Here is a 14,790-nt window from a genome sequence, read left to right on the forward strand (position 1 = left end):
CAGAAGAGTCAGGGCTTATCACAGGGCGGTGGTCAAACCCTTGTGAGGGTCTAGGCTTGCTGCGTGAGTATCCTCATGCTCAAGGAAACGTGACATTAAATAGAAACAAGAGATACCCTGACAGGTTAAGAGAAAAACTGTGGAAGGAAGGAAAGGCCTTTTTCCTACTTTTTGAACAAAGGGCCCACATTTTCATTTGGCACCATCCTCACAAATCACAGATCATAGCTGGCCATATGACCGTAAGTGGAAAAAAACGCAAAAGAATAAAGAAGAGCTAGAAAGTATAGGAGAATTAATGAGCAACGGGGCAGTGACTAGGGTTGAGATTAAAATGGTTGAATTTCATATTATTACAAATGGACCAGATACACTCTTTTCAAAAATGCTTTATTTGTTTCTGATTAAGAAGTAATACAAGTATTGTAAAATATTCAGATAGATGCAGACACTGAAGATGGGAACAAAAAGCTACATTCAAAGAAGAAGCGTAAGTCAGGGTGTTAAAAAGTATCTAGAAAGTCACCAAGTACCACCAACTCATCCCAATTCTATCAAGAGCTGACTCCTCAGCGTTGGGAATTTAGATCTAGGCAAGAATCTAGGCAAGTCCAACCTTTTGAACCTGAGCTTACGATTTAGGAACGCTGCCTTAAGGATATCTAAACACAATGCAGGTTAATAAACAGTGAGATCATTATCTTTTTACCTCAGGAATAGCTACCTCCCATTTTACCAAAGGCTATCTTTTGTTTTTCACCACCTTAGCCTGCCAGGGGATGACGTTGTCTAAACACATTTTCAATGTTTTCTTTTTAACAGTTAATATATTTCCAGGATGCAAGTCCATTTCTTTCTAAAAGGTTCCTAGGACACCCATTGAAAAGTCAAAAGCAATGAGCTCAAAGGAATTGCTATTTTGTTGGAGAAGAACGACACCCTTTGTGTTGAAGTGGGGGATTGCAGACTGTGGTCACTCTCAGCACAGTGTCTCTTTGTCAAGTAATACATGCCGAAAAAAAAATAATACAGATGGGAAAATATTGTGCACTGTCAGATCTTGGAAACGGCCGAAGGATTTTTCCTCACCAATGTCTTGTCGATGACTTTCACATTCTGGCATCCTGAAAAAATAATGCATACATTTAATATGAAATGAATGCAATAATAATCAGGCAGGTAATCGTTTTCCCAAGGAATGTAAAACTTGACAAATGTAAGGTTTATGATTCAAGGTAGGCTTGCCAAATCTTATGTGGCATGAGACCACTTTTATTACCTAAACAGTCCTTAACACAAAATGACTGGCACATATTTTTATTAACACAAAGAGTATATTCTTTCTGCCACATTTAATAGAGAGTCAGCGGCTGAAAGCTCTCTTTTAGGATATGTCTGTAGCAAATTAAAATGCATAGTGAGGATTCACAGAATGGCATTCTTCTCTCCCTGAGGCTGTGTCTGCACAGGCTCAGTGCCCTAGCAGTAGACCATCGATCTTGGGAATTCCATCTACCACGACCATCTGGGTGATATGGATCACAGAAAAGGAAACCCTCATTACCTTCAGAAGTAGATAATTGACTCAAAGGCATTCTTTGCATCGAGAGGTCCTTTCTAAGTCAGTCAAAGCAGTCACTAGTAATAATGGCGCTTATAGTTTACTCATTTCTCCAGCAAATACTGTTTGGTGCTGGGTGCTACTCTAAACACTGAAAATACTGCATTGAGGACAACAGACAAAGATCCCGGCCTCATGCTTCTTATATTCTCCAGAGGAAAAGAGAATATTTAGGAAGTAGATCATCTGATAGATGGTGTATAAGTGATGGGTGCTATGGGAGAATAATGAAATAGTCTCAGGGAGAGAAAAGTGGCAGCTGAATGGGTGGGTGGGGGATGGATTGCCATTTTAAATAGGGTGGTCAGGACGGCACCCTTTGAGAAAATACATTTTCAGTGAAGACTTGGAGGACATTGGCCATGTAGACATGTGGGGGGAGAGCATCCAGGCAGATAGGATAGCCAGTGCAAAAGCCTTCGGGCTGAGACATGTCTGATGTAGACAGGGAGCAGCAGGGGGTAAATGTGGCCTGGGCAGAATAAGCAGGGGTGACAGTATTAGGAGTTGAGGTCAGAGAGGTGACAGAGGTCAAGCCACATAAAGGGCTTGTAGACCATTGTAAGGACTTGGGCATTTACGCTGAGTAAACAAACCAAGAGCCATTGGAGGGTTCTTATCAGAACAGTGGCGTGATGTGAATTCATGTTTGAACAGCTCATTCTGACTGCTGTGATCAGAACAGGCTGGGCGGAGAGGGAGGCAAGGTGGACAGACAAATTGGCCATGCCCAAGGGGAGAGAGACTCTGATGAGGAAGAAGAACAGAGAAACTATTGCAGTAGGAAGTGAGGTCAGCTTCTGATCGCATTTGCAGATAGAGCTCCTGTCAACGTGAGGGTGTGAGGGAAATGAGGAGTCAAAAGTGACTCAGGATTTTTGAAACAACAGTACTAACATGAACTGAGACTGGAGTGTCTGCTGGTGGGGCAGTTTCAATAGGAAAATTTAGCAGTTTCACTTGGACCCCCCAGTGGAGGTGTTGACTAGCCAGTTAGATTTTCTTGTTCATGTGTTACGAGATGAGGAGGAGGAGAGGATAGCGTTCGCCCTTCAGGTATTCACACTCACCCAAACAGCCCTGATGAGACTGTCAAAGATAGAGGCAAAGTGCCTGTTCCTGGCTGTGGCCTCCCTCTGGTCAGAGAGTGCTCTGTCCTAGAGGTGTAAACACGAAGCCAACTTCAAATTTCATTACAGCCCAAATGACTCCATCTTCTTCCCCCTCAAATCTATTGCTCTTAACCAAAGAGCCCACAAGAAGAGAAGAAAGTTGGGAAGGAGAATGGCAAGTCTTACCACTCAGAGCCATGGCCAGTCGGAATTCTTCCTTTAATATCTCGAGGACATCTTGAACACCTTTCTCTCCCTAAGCAAGTAAAAGATAACAAACCTTTGGGTTAAGTTGGTCTGACTTGATTCATGCATTTATCTCACTGTTGTTCTGTTTTATATGTTTATTTCATTGTCCTCCAATTACCTGGGAAGCCAAGCCCCAGATGATCGGTCTCCCCACAAACACAGCCTTGGCTCCCAGGGCTAGAGCTTTCAGAACATCAGTGCCTTTCCGAACACCGCCATCCAGGAAGACTTCCACCTTCCCTTCCACAGCCTCCACGATTTCCGGCAAAGCATCAATCTGCAGGGAGGAGAGGTCAATCATGTGATGTCACGCATGTTGAAGTGTTACCCAGCTCAAGCCCCATGGCCACTGACCATCTGACGAGGGTTTAGCGTGAAAGAAGGTAAGCAGGTTTGGAATCAAAAGTACAATTATACCCTCCTGAAAGAAAAAGGGTGCAAATGTCAGTACCTAAAAGACCAACTAAATTTGGAGCTGAGTGGCTTAGTTTTATTTAGAAGTTCAAGACTTTTTTTTCCGTTCCTGATGTTCAAATTCAAAGATCATGATTTTTAAAAATATAAACAAAATTTTAGTACACGTAATGAACTTTTAGAGCTATGCTTCATGAAATGCATAGAAGTATCTTGCTCATATAAATTATTTTGTGCATTATTTACCGTTGAAAAATCAATTGATTAATTACAATTAGTTAAAATTAGTTAAAATTAATACTTAATTGATAGAGGAAGTGGTGTATAAAAAGGCAAGCAGGGCTAGCAATGAAAAACCTACTCTCTGATTTCCCCAACCAAGATCTTTTGTATCCAGCCATATATTAGAGAACTCTCTATGAAAATATTTTTCTTGCTTTAAAAGTACTATGACCACAGGCACCTTAAAGGTCCTCGTCTTGATTGACAATTGATGATGGGCTTGTATCAGCAGCAGAGAATACAAAAGACTCATAGAGATTGATCTGGTGGATTGCAATATGGTTCCTGATCCTTCATATCACTCTGAAACCCCTCCTTTTTCCAAGGTAACTTTGCAGTATTTCCTGCTAAAGGGCACTGGCCTGCTCCTTGACATTGGCCTTGGCCTTGCAACTTACTTTGGCCAATAGCATGTGAGCAGAGATGGCAGAGTGCCATTTCTGGGCATAGACCTTAAAGGACCTCATGCATGTCAACTTTCTCTGGCACCTGTGCCACTTACCATGAGAGGACCACCTCCTGGGCACTGCTTTCCCTTTAGCTGGGGCCCCAGAATAAATACTCAAGAATTCAGGAAGCAGAGTTAGCCCAGGTAAGCCCAGCTGGACACGAAACTTGGAGCACAGCCACCTAACCAGTACCAAGTCCAGATCAGCAGACTGCCCCCCCTCGCCCTGGCCAGTTGACACAAAGTTTCACGGGAATAAACGACTGTTGATTTAAATCACTGACTTCGGAACCTGTTGTTTCGTAACATCATGTGGCAATCGCTAATAGAGTTGGCTAATAGCCAATAGAGTTAATAGCTCATAGCTGACACAGTTGTAACTATTTTACGTAAATCTTTGCACTTGTGAATGGAAGCAATTCTCAAGGTGGCCTGTAAGTCAAAATCTGTAGAAATTACCCACATTCATTCCCAAATATTTGAGTATAAAATTAAGTCTGATTCCCATGTAAAATGCACGCTGAAGAAGCGACCATGCATCCAAGTGCAGTTTTTCTAGACATTAATTCTGTTGAAATCACTCAAAGGCTTTCCCACTTCTCCCCCAAAATTGTAGAGGCTCAACTTAAAGAGAGTTTTATGTAAAAGGCTGAAGACCAAACCCGGCTACGGATTTGGAGGAAGTGAAGGCAACTTTTGGCGCGCAGCCCCTAAGCGTTTGGCAGGTAATGTGATTTTCCCCTTTTCCTTTTGGCTTTTCTGCCTTGCCAAACATGCTTTGGATCCATTTACATATGTCCCTTTACCTAAACATAGTCCTCCTTTTACAGTCAGGCAAGTTACATCAACATATAAATGCTACAATTTCCAAGAGATGATGCAAGCTATAATTAAGCGTATTTCCCCATTTGAAACCAAAACCAAAGAAAAATATTAGCTAGCTTGGGTTCAATACACATTTTCAAAGTCACGCAAATCAAGTCTGTTTACGTTATTTCCAACGCCCAACCTGGCCTAAAAGGAAACTAACAGGGATACTTAAAACGTGAATTCTGGGCTATATAACGGAACCCAGATTGGTGTTTTGTGCGTTTGTGGACAAGCATGTTCTATCCATTGCCGAGCGTTTCTATCTTCCCCCTTTTTCTTTCGGTAGCTGCAGTTTTAATGGGTGTATATTTCAGAGAATAATTCTGATCAGAGGAGATTAAATAAATAAATACAGTAGACAAATCCACTATTTTACGACTGTTATGTTTTCTCTTTCCAGCTTGCTACACATCGGAGAGACCATTCATTTTGGCTTTTCCTTCCTTCGTGATTCTTCAGACAATGAATGGTGGGCTCACCTCCGGTGGGGTTAATCTGCAGGAAAATACACTAAGACCCCAGTATACTGGCTAACTCCTCCATCTATTCACTGACTTAGCAAACACTTTATTCAGGACCCTGTATATTCAAGCCACAATGCCAGACGGTCTAAGGGAGCCAGCAAGAATCCCACAGGGTTGTGACTCACAAAGAGATTTTTCCCATTCCTGCTCAAGTCACACTCTTCCGGGGTGTTCCCTGTCCCACAAAACGACTCACAGGGAGGGCCCACCTTTCTATCTTCCCATAACATCCATTGGTATACTCTCGATTGCTCAGGTTTTGTGCATGGAACACTTTAAAACCTCAAACCAAAGAGAGGTGCCTGGATGGCTCAGTCAGTTAAGTGTCTGACTTTTGGTTTCGACTCAGGCCCTGGTGTCAGGGTTGTGAGATTGTGGATGGTGCCCTGTGTCTGCCTAAGATTCTCTCTCTCCCTCTTCCTCTGCCCCCTCCCAACCAGCTCTCTCTCCCACTCTTTCTCAAAAAAAAAAAAAAAAAGTTTTCAAACCAAAGCAACTGAACTAGACAAAAGCAGATAAAGTCAGAGCTGCTTTAGTTAAAAGCAAGAAGAGTCAGAGTTCAGGTTACTGTCCAGAAATCTGCCCCTGACTCTCTACCCCACCCCACCAATCATACTTTACCAGGCAGCCCTGGATGGGGTTCCTACTAAGCACCCTTAGAAAATCACTGGTTCCTGTAGGCTTGACTGATTGTTTGCAATTGCAAGAATGGCTACAATTATTTCCTTCCTTATCTTCATTTCCCTGCAACATGGTATTTCTGCTCCTCCCAGAGAGGAGAAAAATGAGGCTAGAAGAGTCTATTTCCCCATCCTTTGCATCTAAACTACCCTTGGGACCTGCTTTCACCAATAGAATGTAGAGAAAACAGAGCAGAGAGAAGATGCAATCTCAAGAGGCCTTGTACATTTGTCCGTACCTTCTAGGAAACCTACCATCTCATGAGAACCAGCCTACCTAACATGCTAGATGTGAGACAACACAGAACTGTCCCTGCTGAAGTCACCCCACACTAGCCTGTCCTATTCACCCCAGCAGCTGACCACATGCATATGAGTGAGCCCAGCCAAGACCAGAAAAACTTTCTAGCAGATCTCAGCCCAAATTGCAACTCACAAAATTATGACATGACTAACAGCTATTGAATTTTGGCCAGTAACTTTCAGAGTGGTTTGTTACCCAGCAAAAGCTAACTGATACATCAAGTGTTTGTCAAAGATAGAATTGCATGGATTCCTTTTAAAGGAAAAATAGGGGCACCTGGGTAGCTCAGTGGGTTGGGTGTCTGATTCTTGATTTTGGCTCAGGTCATGAACTTGGGGTCATGAGATGGAGCCCCACATTGGGTTCCACACTGAGCATGGAGCCTGCTTAAGATTGTCTCTCTCCCTTGCCCTCTGCTTCCCACACCACCCCCAGTTACTCTCACTCTCTCTCTCTCTCTAAAAAAAATAAAATAATAATAAATAAAAATAAAAATAAAAGGAAACATAAAATCACTTAAGATCTCATAGAACATGCCCAAGGACTCAATTTTAGAAATCATTGACTGAACAACCCAAATATTACTTTATGAAAATTTTTATAGTTGAACGTTTTCACTAGAAAAAATGCCATATTTTTAAGTTCAAAGTATATGGGTCCAGTTAGCATCAAAACAAAAATGAAAAACATTAAAAAAAATACTTCTAGGGTTCAAAGACTCCAGAGAGTCTGTTTTTAGACCCCAGTTTGAGACATTTCAGAACTGTGGATTTTGAAAATGAATTTGACACTGTCATTTTGTTCCCTAATTACTTCAAGAGCAATCTTTTTTTCCCCCCCAAGTAAGCTCTACGCCCAACATGGGCTTGAATTCGCAATCCCAACTCAAGAATCGCATGGTCTACCCACTGAGCCAGCCAGGCGACCCTCTTTAAGAGCAATCTTGGCCACATCATGACCTTGAGTGTTTGTAACTGTTTGCTCATCTCAAAACCTACACACTGAGGGAAAAATATCTTCACTGTAAACCGAATCTAATCTCCCATTTCTCTCACCATTGTGGGCCTCAAACGTGCTCTAAAGTATGAAGCAAAACCCAAGCAAGCATCTCCTCTCTTCACACAGCATGCAAAGGGGAGTGTCATTGTTTTTTTTAAAACAGTCTGCGAGACCACAGCTCAAAAAGCCCTTTTAGATAAGTTTCCATATCCCCTCAGCCAGAGGGAAATAAACCACACCATTTAGATATTTTCCCCTTAAAATCTAGTTAGATTTGATTTCAGTAGATTTAGATTTTATTTTTAGAAAACAAACTTAATTTGGCCGGCACACTAAGTCTATGTCTTCAGACACAAGAGACGCATAAATCTGCAAAAGAGCCTCGAGCTGTGACTTCTCCTTTCTGCCCAGAGGAGGTCTTCATTCTCCACCTCTTTTTACCTGCCGGCGACATTTAACATCACCAAAGAAGAGGGGTCTCTAATAAGTAAACCTGAATTGGAAAGGACTGAAAACGCCCAGTTTTGTGATTTGATTCGACTGTGATCCTACATGAGGTTCATTCCTACCATTCCTACCATCTGTGAGAACAGATACAGACCATCCGATATTCCCCGGCAGTCATTTAGTCTGTCCTAAGGCCCCCACAACTGGTCTATGGATTTATCTAAATCAACCTGCTAGTTCAATGAAAGAGTAATCCACTACTACTTGACAAAACTATTTGTCCTACTGTACAAACACTGCACCAATAGTTGTTTGAGTAAATTCATTGGTCATCCCAATGAAAGCCATCCGTATAATAACTATGACTAAATGACTCTGATAACATCTGATAACCCTCTTGGGGGTAATTGCTCTCCTTCACAGTTTTAACCCAGTCCCACAGCTTTCAAGCCAGTTTGGCTTACCTTTGTATCTAGACTCTGGATTCTGATTTGCCTGGTACAGTGTGTACAGTGTCTAAAAAACCATAGATGCACATTGGAATCTCATGGGTAGCTTTAAAAAATACTGGTGCCTCTGCCCCCCTCTGCCCCCAGATATTCTGATGAATCGATCTATTGTGCAGCTTGTGAATCAGGATTCTTTAAAGCTCCCCAGACAATATTATTCTTTTCCCCCACCCACCGACCCTCTCTCTGCAGCTTCTCAATCCCCACATCCACAAGAAATTTCAGTCTTCCCCTCCTCCTGACTTCTTGTACCAATGATCTCAAACTTCACCCAAGCCTTTTATAATCACAGCTGTCTGTTAGCTCCTCTTCTTGGGCTCTCATGACGTAATCATTTCTTTCATACTCTAATTTACATTATACCTTTCCGTGTACCTATGAAAACAAGAATAATCCCTGCCCACAAAGGACTTATTATTTCACAGTGAATTTTATAAAGTTTACAAATAAATATATTGGATGAATGAATGATCTAATGCAAGTAGATAAATGCCACTAAATTTAAAATCCAAGATCTCATCTATTTGCACACATTTTACCGTGAATGTTCGCACACACAAAATACACAGAAAAGAGCCAGACACAGAGATAGTCAAACTGTGATGGAAATGAGAACTCCAAAGCGAAATCTCAGCATTTGCTGAAACTCACAGTGGCTGGCACCCCATCAAGTTGTCGTGCCCCGTGATTCGACACCAAGATCCCATTCAAGCCATGTTTAACTGCTTCCCGGGCATCATCACCTGGAAAGAGCAAGACAGCCATTGTATGAAAAAGGCAACTTAACAGAAGGCTTGGGTTTAGAAGGTGAAAGGTCCCAGTAACAGGGAGCCTGACCTCGCACATCTACACCTTGCTCAGAGCCTTTAGCATAGAAATACACCAACAGTTAAGGTCTAGAATAATAGTGACAGTTTCCTTGGCCAAAATGCACTTTTAACAATTGAATCATGACATAAAATTTTCAGTAGACAGCAAATTGACATGCGTTAAAATGTATTTGTTCTCACAAGGGAGTACTCCTGTTAAGTGTTTTTATTATTATTAATAAGATCATACCATTTAGCCTTTAGCAGAATTATTCCTCTGCAATTTGGATAGCATAAAAGAATACATAAGTGGCAAACACCTGGAGCATAACATGGAGGGAACAAGTCTATTCCAAAACCATTCTTTAATACAGAGTTATATCTTCAATAATTATCTTAAGTTATATTGTTCTATAATTAAACGTACTTTGCCCATTGAAGTATATAAAAATATACAAAAATTAAACTTATAGGCTATGTCTCTAATCATTCTTCAAAATATATCAACTTCTGAAAATAAAATAGATTAGGGACACCTGGGTGGCTCATTTGGTTAAGTGTCTGCCTTCAGCTCGGGTCAGGATCTCAGGGTCCTGAGATCGAGCCCTATGTCAGGGCTCCCTGCTCAGTGGGGACTCTTCTTCTCCCACTGCCTCTGTGTTCTTTCTCTCTCTTTCTCTCAAATAAGTAAAATCTTTAAAAAGAAATTAAAAATGAAATAGATTAACATTCTCTCAAATAAATTTCCAACTCATTTTTTGTATTTTATATTTTAAACTCTTATTTTCTGCATGCTCCCAAGAACAAACCATTAGCTAACAGAATCAGGAAAGTAACACTGGTTCTCAAATTTAACACTCAAAAATACTTGGTCTAAGGTTGTGGTGAAAATCAGATTTAGGAGATGTAACCAGATGGATACAGAACATTGTACACATTCATAAATTCAGCAATGGAAATCAAAGGCAGATCTAACAAAGAATAATTTTAAAAGGACTCATAAAGGAATCTGTAATTCTAACTATTTTAAAGTTTTATGTTAAAACATCATTTTTCCAAGCCACGTTTTATCAAATGCTGGTTTTTAAATATTTACATTTTTAAAAAGGATGCTAGTTATTCTATTTCTTCTAAAATTATAGGTAGATGAAAATGTTAAACTCATGTTTTATGGACTGAATGTTTGTGACCCCCCTCCCCAAAGTTCATATGTTGAAACCCTAATCTCCAATGTGATAGTATCCTGAGATGGTGCCTTTGGAAAGTCAGTAGGGTTTGATGAGGTCATGATAGTGGGGCTTTTTTTGAGGGTATTGGTGCCCTTATAAGAAAACATTGGGGAGCTTGCTGGCCCCCTCCCCCAAGCCTTGCTCACACAAAGAACAGGTCATGTAAGCACACAGGGAAAAGATGGCCTCCACAACCTAAGGGAAGAGCTCACACCAGAAACTGACCAGGCTGGAACCCTAATCTCAGACTTCCAGCCTCCAGAGCTATGAGAAAACAAATGTTTGCTGTGTAAGGCACACAGTCTATGGCATTTTGTTAGGCAGCTGGTGCTGACCTAGACATCACGTTCATTGTGATATTGGTCTTGTTAGGATTCACCTTTAAGGAATCATTGAGGAATCATAAAATCCAATGAAAGAGTATGAAAGGTGTTTTGCTACGTGAATTGCCAGTGCTTCTCAACTAATTGCCTTGCATGTTATCTGTTTACCTCTAAGCCTGTGCCATGTTATTCATTTTGCTATATACTCAATATCTGATCGATATTCTGCATTTATTTCATATTAAATATAAAATCTAATGTTGCTATGACACTGTTTTGGCTATTTGTTTTAATCCAAGCATGCACTGCAGATTGTGAGGTGTCATGGAAACTTCTGAGTCACCCACAGGGAAAAGGCCCTAGCACCAAGGTTGAGAGATTATTTTTTCCCCCTGACCCCATTGATTGATTCATATTTTAAATTTTAATGTTGCTTCATACTTGGACCATACATGTCTCATTTCACAGCTTTATTTTCCTGGATTTCTAATTGCCTTCCCCCCAGCTTGTTTTCCAGTTACCATGAGCCTTAAGACTATCCTCAAATTCTAGAGGGTCTGGGTGTTGCAGTCATTTGAGCAACCAACTCTTGGTTTCGGTGTGGGTTGTGATCTCGGGGTATGAGATTGAGCCCTGCGTCAGGCTCCACAGTCAGCGAGGAGTCTACTTGAGACTTTCTCCCTCACTCTGCCCCTCCCCTCTGCATTCATGAGTGCACTCTCCCTCTCTCAAATAAATAAATAATATTTTTTTTTAGAAAGAGTATCCTCAAGTTCTTCAAACTTTCCAATTATCTAATCTATTTAAATCACCATCTTTTCCCTCTGGAGACATCCTCCCTGAGCCCTTTATCTTCTTTCTCTATCCTGCTCTGATTACTCTCAAGGTTGACAGCTGACCTTCATCCTAAGCATTGCTCCTACTCTCTGTGAGTTGAATCTCTTGAAGTCTAATTAATGACTTCATTTGGTGTAAGTTTTCATTTGTGTGTTGTACGTTAATTCCTTTGAAAGCTTCTAAAAAGGGACTCATGGGAGGTAACTTAGAGAGCACCTAAATAACTCTGTCTTTGGTGATTGGATTAGGTATAATATTCTAGGTTGAAAATCCTTTTCCTTAGAACCTTCAAGACATTGCTCCACCATCCTCTAGTGCCCATTGTTGCTGACAAGAAGACTGGTGACGTTTGACTCCTGTTCTTTGTAAGTAACCTGTTTTATGTTTGTTTTCCTTCTTTATACCCATCCCCCCCCCCGAAATTTCGTTAGGGATGTAATAGATTATGATTTGTTTTCTCAGTCTAATGACTTATGTCTCCAGCATTCAAACACTGACAATTTCTTCCTTGCTTCTTTCCTTTATTTTTCTATCTGAAGGCCCTATCAGTTGCATATTGGATATTTTAAAGGGTCTTCAAGACTCTGTTTTGTTTAATCATGTTTTCCATTTGTCTTGTTGTTCTTTTATATTTTGGGAAATGTCATTGACTCTCTCATTAAATCAGTAACTTCATTTTTAATTCCAGAAATCATGTTTTTAATCTTTGAGAATGGTTTTTTTCGTATTCTGATTTTGTTTTCATTGGCACAGTCTTCTTATTTAGGTATACTTCTAACTTCTCTGAGTCTATCATTTGGAATTTTTTAAGTTCTTTTTTTGTCTTATTTTATCTCTTTCTTCTGGGATTGGCTTTTCTGTAGGTTTATCTTGGTCTTTTATGTTTTGGTGTTTTGGATATGCCTTATGATGCTACATTTTCCATTTATATTTAAGGAAGAGAGATTTGGGGAGCTGCTTTGGCTCTCTGGACTGTTTTGTAAATTACTTTCATTCCTCCCAAGTCTTTGCCTGGAGTAGAAAGCTCCATGTGAGACAAGACAAGGAATGTTAACTAAGGGGCTACTGGACCAGGAACTCCTCATGTGTCAGAATTGAGAACAGCATCATGTAATATTTAAATGTTATCTACCCCCAGGTTGTCCCAGCCATCCATTCATTTCCTTAGAAAGGATCAAGCTACTATGCCACATTGCCCCTTGTTGCACAGGTGATGAGGGAGGACAGGATGGCTGGCTGTTGTAAGAGCTTCACAAACAGAGCTCCCATGAATCCCCTGGCTTTCTTCTCCACTTCTCATCTGCCATCTCTGTCACACCTGCAGACTAGACATCTAGTGCCTCTCCAGCATCCATTACAGAATACCCCCAGCTCCTCCAGGGCGCTCTCTGAGTGTATCTGGAGGGGCAGTTTTTCTTCACATTTTCCTCCTATCAACACATTCCCTTACATTTTTTTCTCTCATAAATTTCTTGAAGTTTCTCTGTTGTGTGTGCCCTTCATTTTCCTTTGCTTTGCTGTCATAAGACTTATGTATTTTTGTATTTCCATACTTTAATTTCAGTGGCATCATGGGTTTGATGAGAGGGGACATACGTACTCAGTCCATCGTTTGGAACAAGAAGCCCAATGTATTATCATCTAAACATGTTTGGGAAAATGGTTCTCTAAAATATCGTCTTAATACAATGTAAAATGTATTTAGGATTGGGGAGGTTTGCTCTGATTATCTAATTGTGTGCATAATACCATATATCAAATCAAAAATAAAAAAAATCAAAATGTATTAGTTACAACCTATGTTTTCAGAAATCGAAAATCATCAAAAAACTGATCTTATACGGTATGAAAAAATTATTAGCTGTTTAGGCTTAGTGATCCGACCACCTGGATTTGAATCTTGTATCTGCTACTTGCTTACTATGTAAGTGGCAAGTTTCTTAATTTCTTTGTACATCGGTGTCCTAAACCATAAAATAGGGATAATAATTCACATAAGATTGGCCTGTGGATTAAATTAGTTGAGTGAGTGTTTAGAAAGAGCCTGACACGTGTTGAAAGCTCAGGTAAATATTAACCGTTGCTAATAATTTCATCTGATGGTGCAGGAAGTATAAGCTCAGATGAGTAAGTGAAGGATATTCGTTTGCTGGATGCTTTTGGCAAGTTTGTTTGAGTTTTGTCTATAACAATACATTGCCATCCTAGTCAGGATTATGATTATAAAGGGCCTCTCATTTGAAGTAAGCGTTACTTAAGCAACAGTTTGTTATCTCCTATCATTTCAAGTGGTTTTCCAGGTTCTTCTAGGCAGTGCTGGGAATGTAGGAGGAAATGACAGAATGGTTTGCTCAGAAAATAAGATCATGAGTATCCAGAGAAGCAAAATAAGAATAATTTATGACCAGATATGAACCCCTCTCATTAACTGCCTATGAAACCCCGTCCAAAGTTTTACATTTTATTTTAACCCAGGGAGAAAGGCAATGTAGCCTTAAGAGGAGGGTGAAAATGTTCTGATTTAGCAAAAAGTTCATGAATCTTTGCTATTTTCATTAATCCTTAAAGTTTACTGCTATGGCATTCCACATATGTTAATTTGCCAGTTAACACATTAATTGATTGACAATTACAACAGTCATTGGGGGCTAGCACTGTTTGCTATCTTACTGATATAATATTTCTATATTTAATCGAAAATACCAAAGTGAAATGTAAGTACTCAAGATTTACTCTTAAGCCCTTGGAGCGTTTGACTCAGGGCGCTGCTATCTCACAGGAATTTAGTAACTAAATCCTAGATGCATGGCAGCAGTTTTGAGCACAATCTGGAAACACTGAGTGAATATCTTTGAGAGTGTCTTGAAAAAAACGTATATAGGAAAAGAGCTAGCTGCAGTTTTTGAGAAGTAAAAAGCTACTATGGAAATACCACAGAATAGTTTTAAAATATTTTTTTAAATTTCTAAACAACTCTGAAAAGCATTATGCCCTTGCTCATAAAGCCATTTGTTTATTAGCATAAGTTTTAGCAAAGACCAAATCCTAACTCAAATATTCCTTTGGAGTCTGTGTTGAAGTTTGCCAAGGGCAGAGCTTAACCACAGCAAGAGGTTATTACATCTTGCACTTC

At 40.2% G+C, this 14,790-nt stretch overlaps 1 protein-coding gene across 2 annotated transcripts in view; it reads right to left on the minus strand.

Moving 5' to 3' along the window:
* Positions 1–373: 373 nt before the first annotated feature.
* Positions 374–14,790, minus strand: part of HAO1 (hydroxyacid oxidase 1) — a 49,122-nt gene continuing 34,705 nt past the window's right edge. For both annotated transcript variants that reach the window (XM_002926778.4, XM_034641520.1), the window contains 4 exons: positions 9,111–9,202; positions 3,101–3,259; positions 2,920–2,989; positions 374–1,124 (listed from right to left, as the gene is read on the minus strand). In XM_002926778.4, the coding sequence (XP_002926824.1) occupies positions 1,054–1,124; positions 2,920–2,989; positions 3,101–3,259; positions 9,111–9,202 (392 nt within the window). In that variant the 3' untranslated portion in view covers positions 374–1,053. The remainder of the gene's footprint in view (positions 1,125–2,919; positions 2,990–3,100; positions 3,260–9,110; positions 9,203–14,790) is intronic.

The sequence above is a fragment of the Ailuropoda melanoleuca genome, chromosome 13 (genome assembly GCF_002007445.2).
Source record: "Ailuropoda melanoleuca isolate Jingjing chromosome 13, ASM200744v2, whole genome shotgun sequence".
Lineage (NCBI taxonomy): Eukaryota > Metazoa > Chordata > Mammalia > Carnivora > Ursidae > Ailuropoda > Ailuropoda melanoleuca.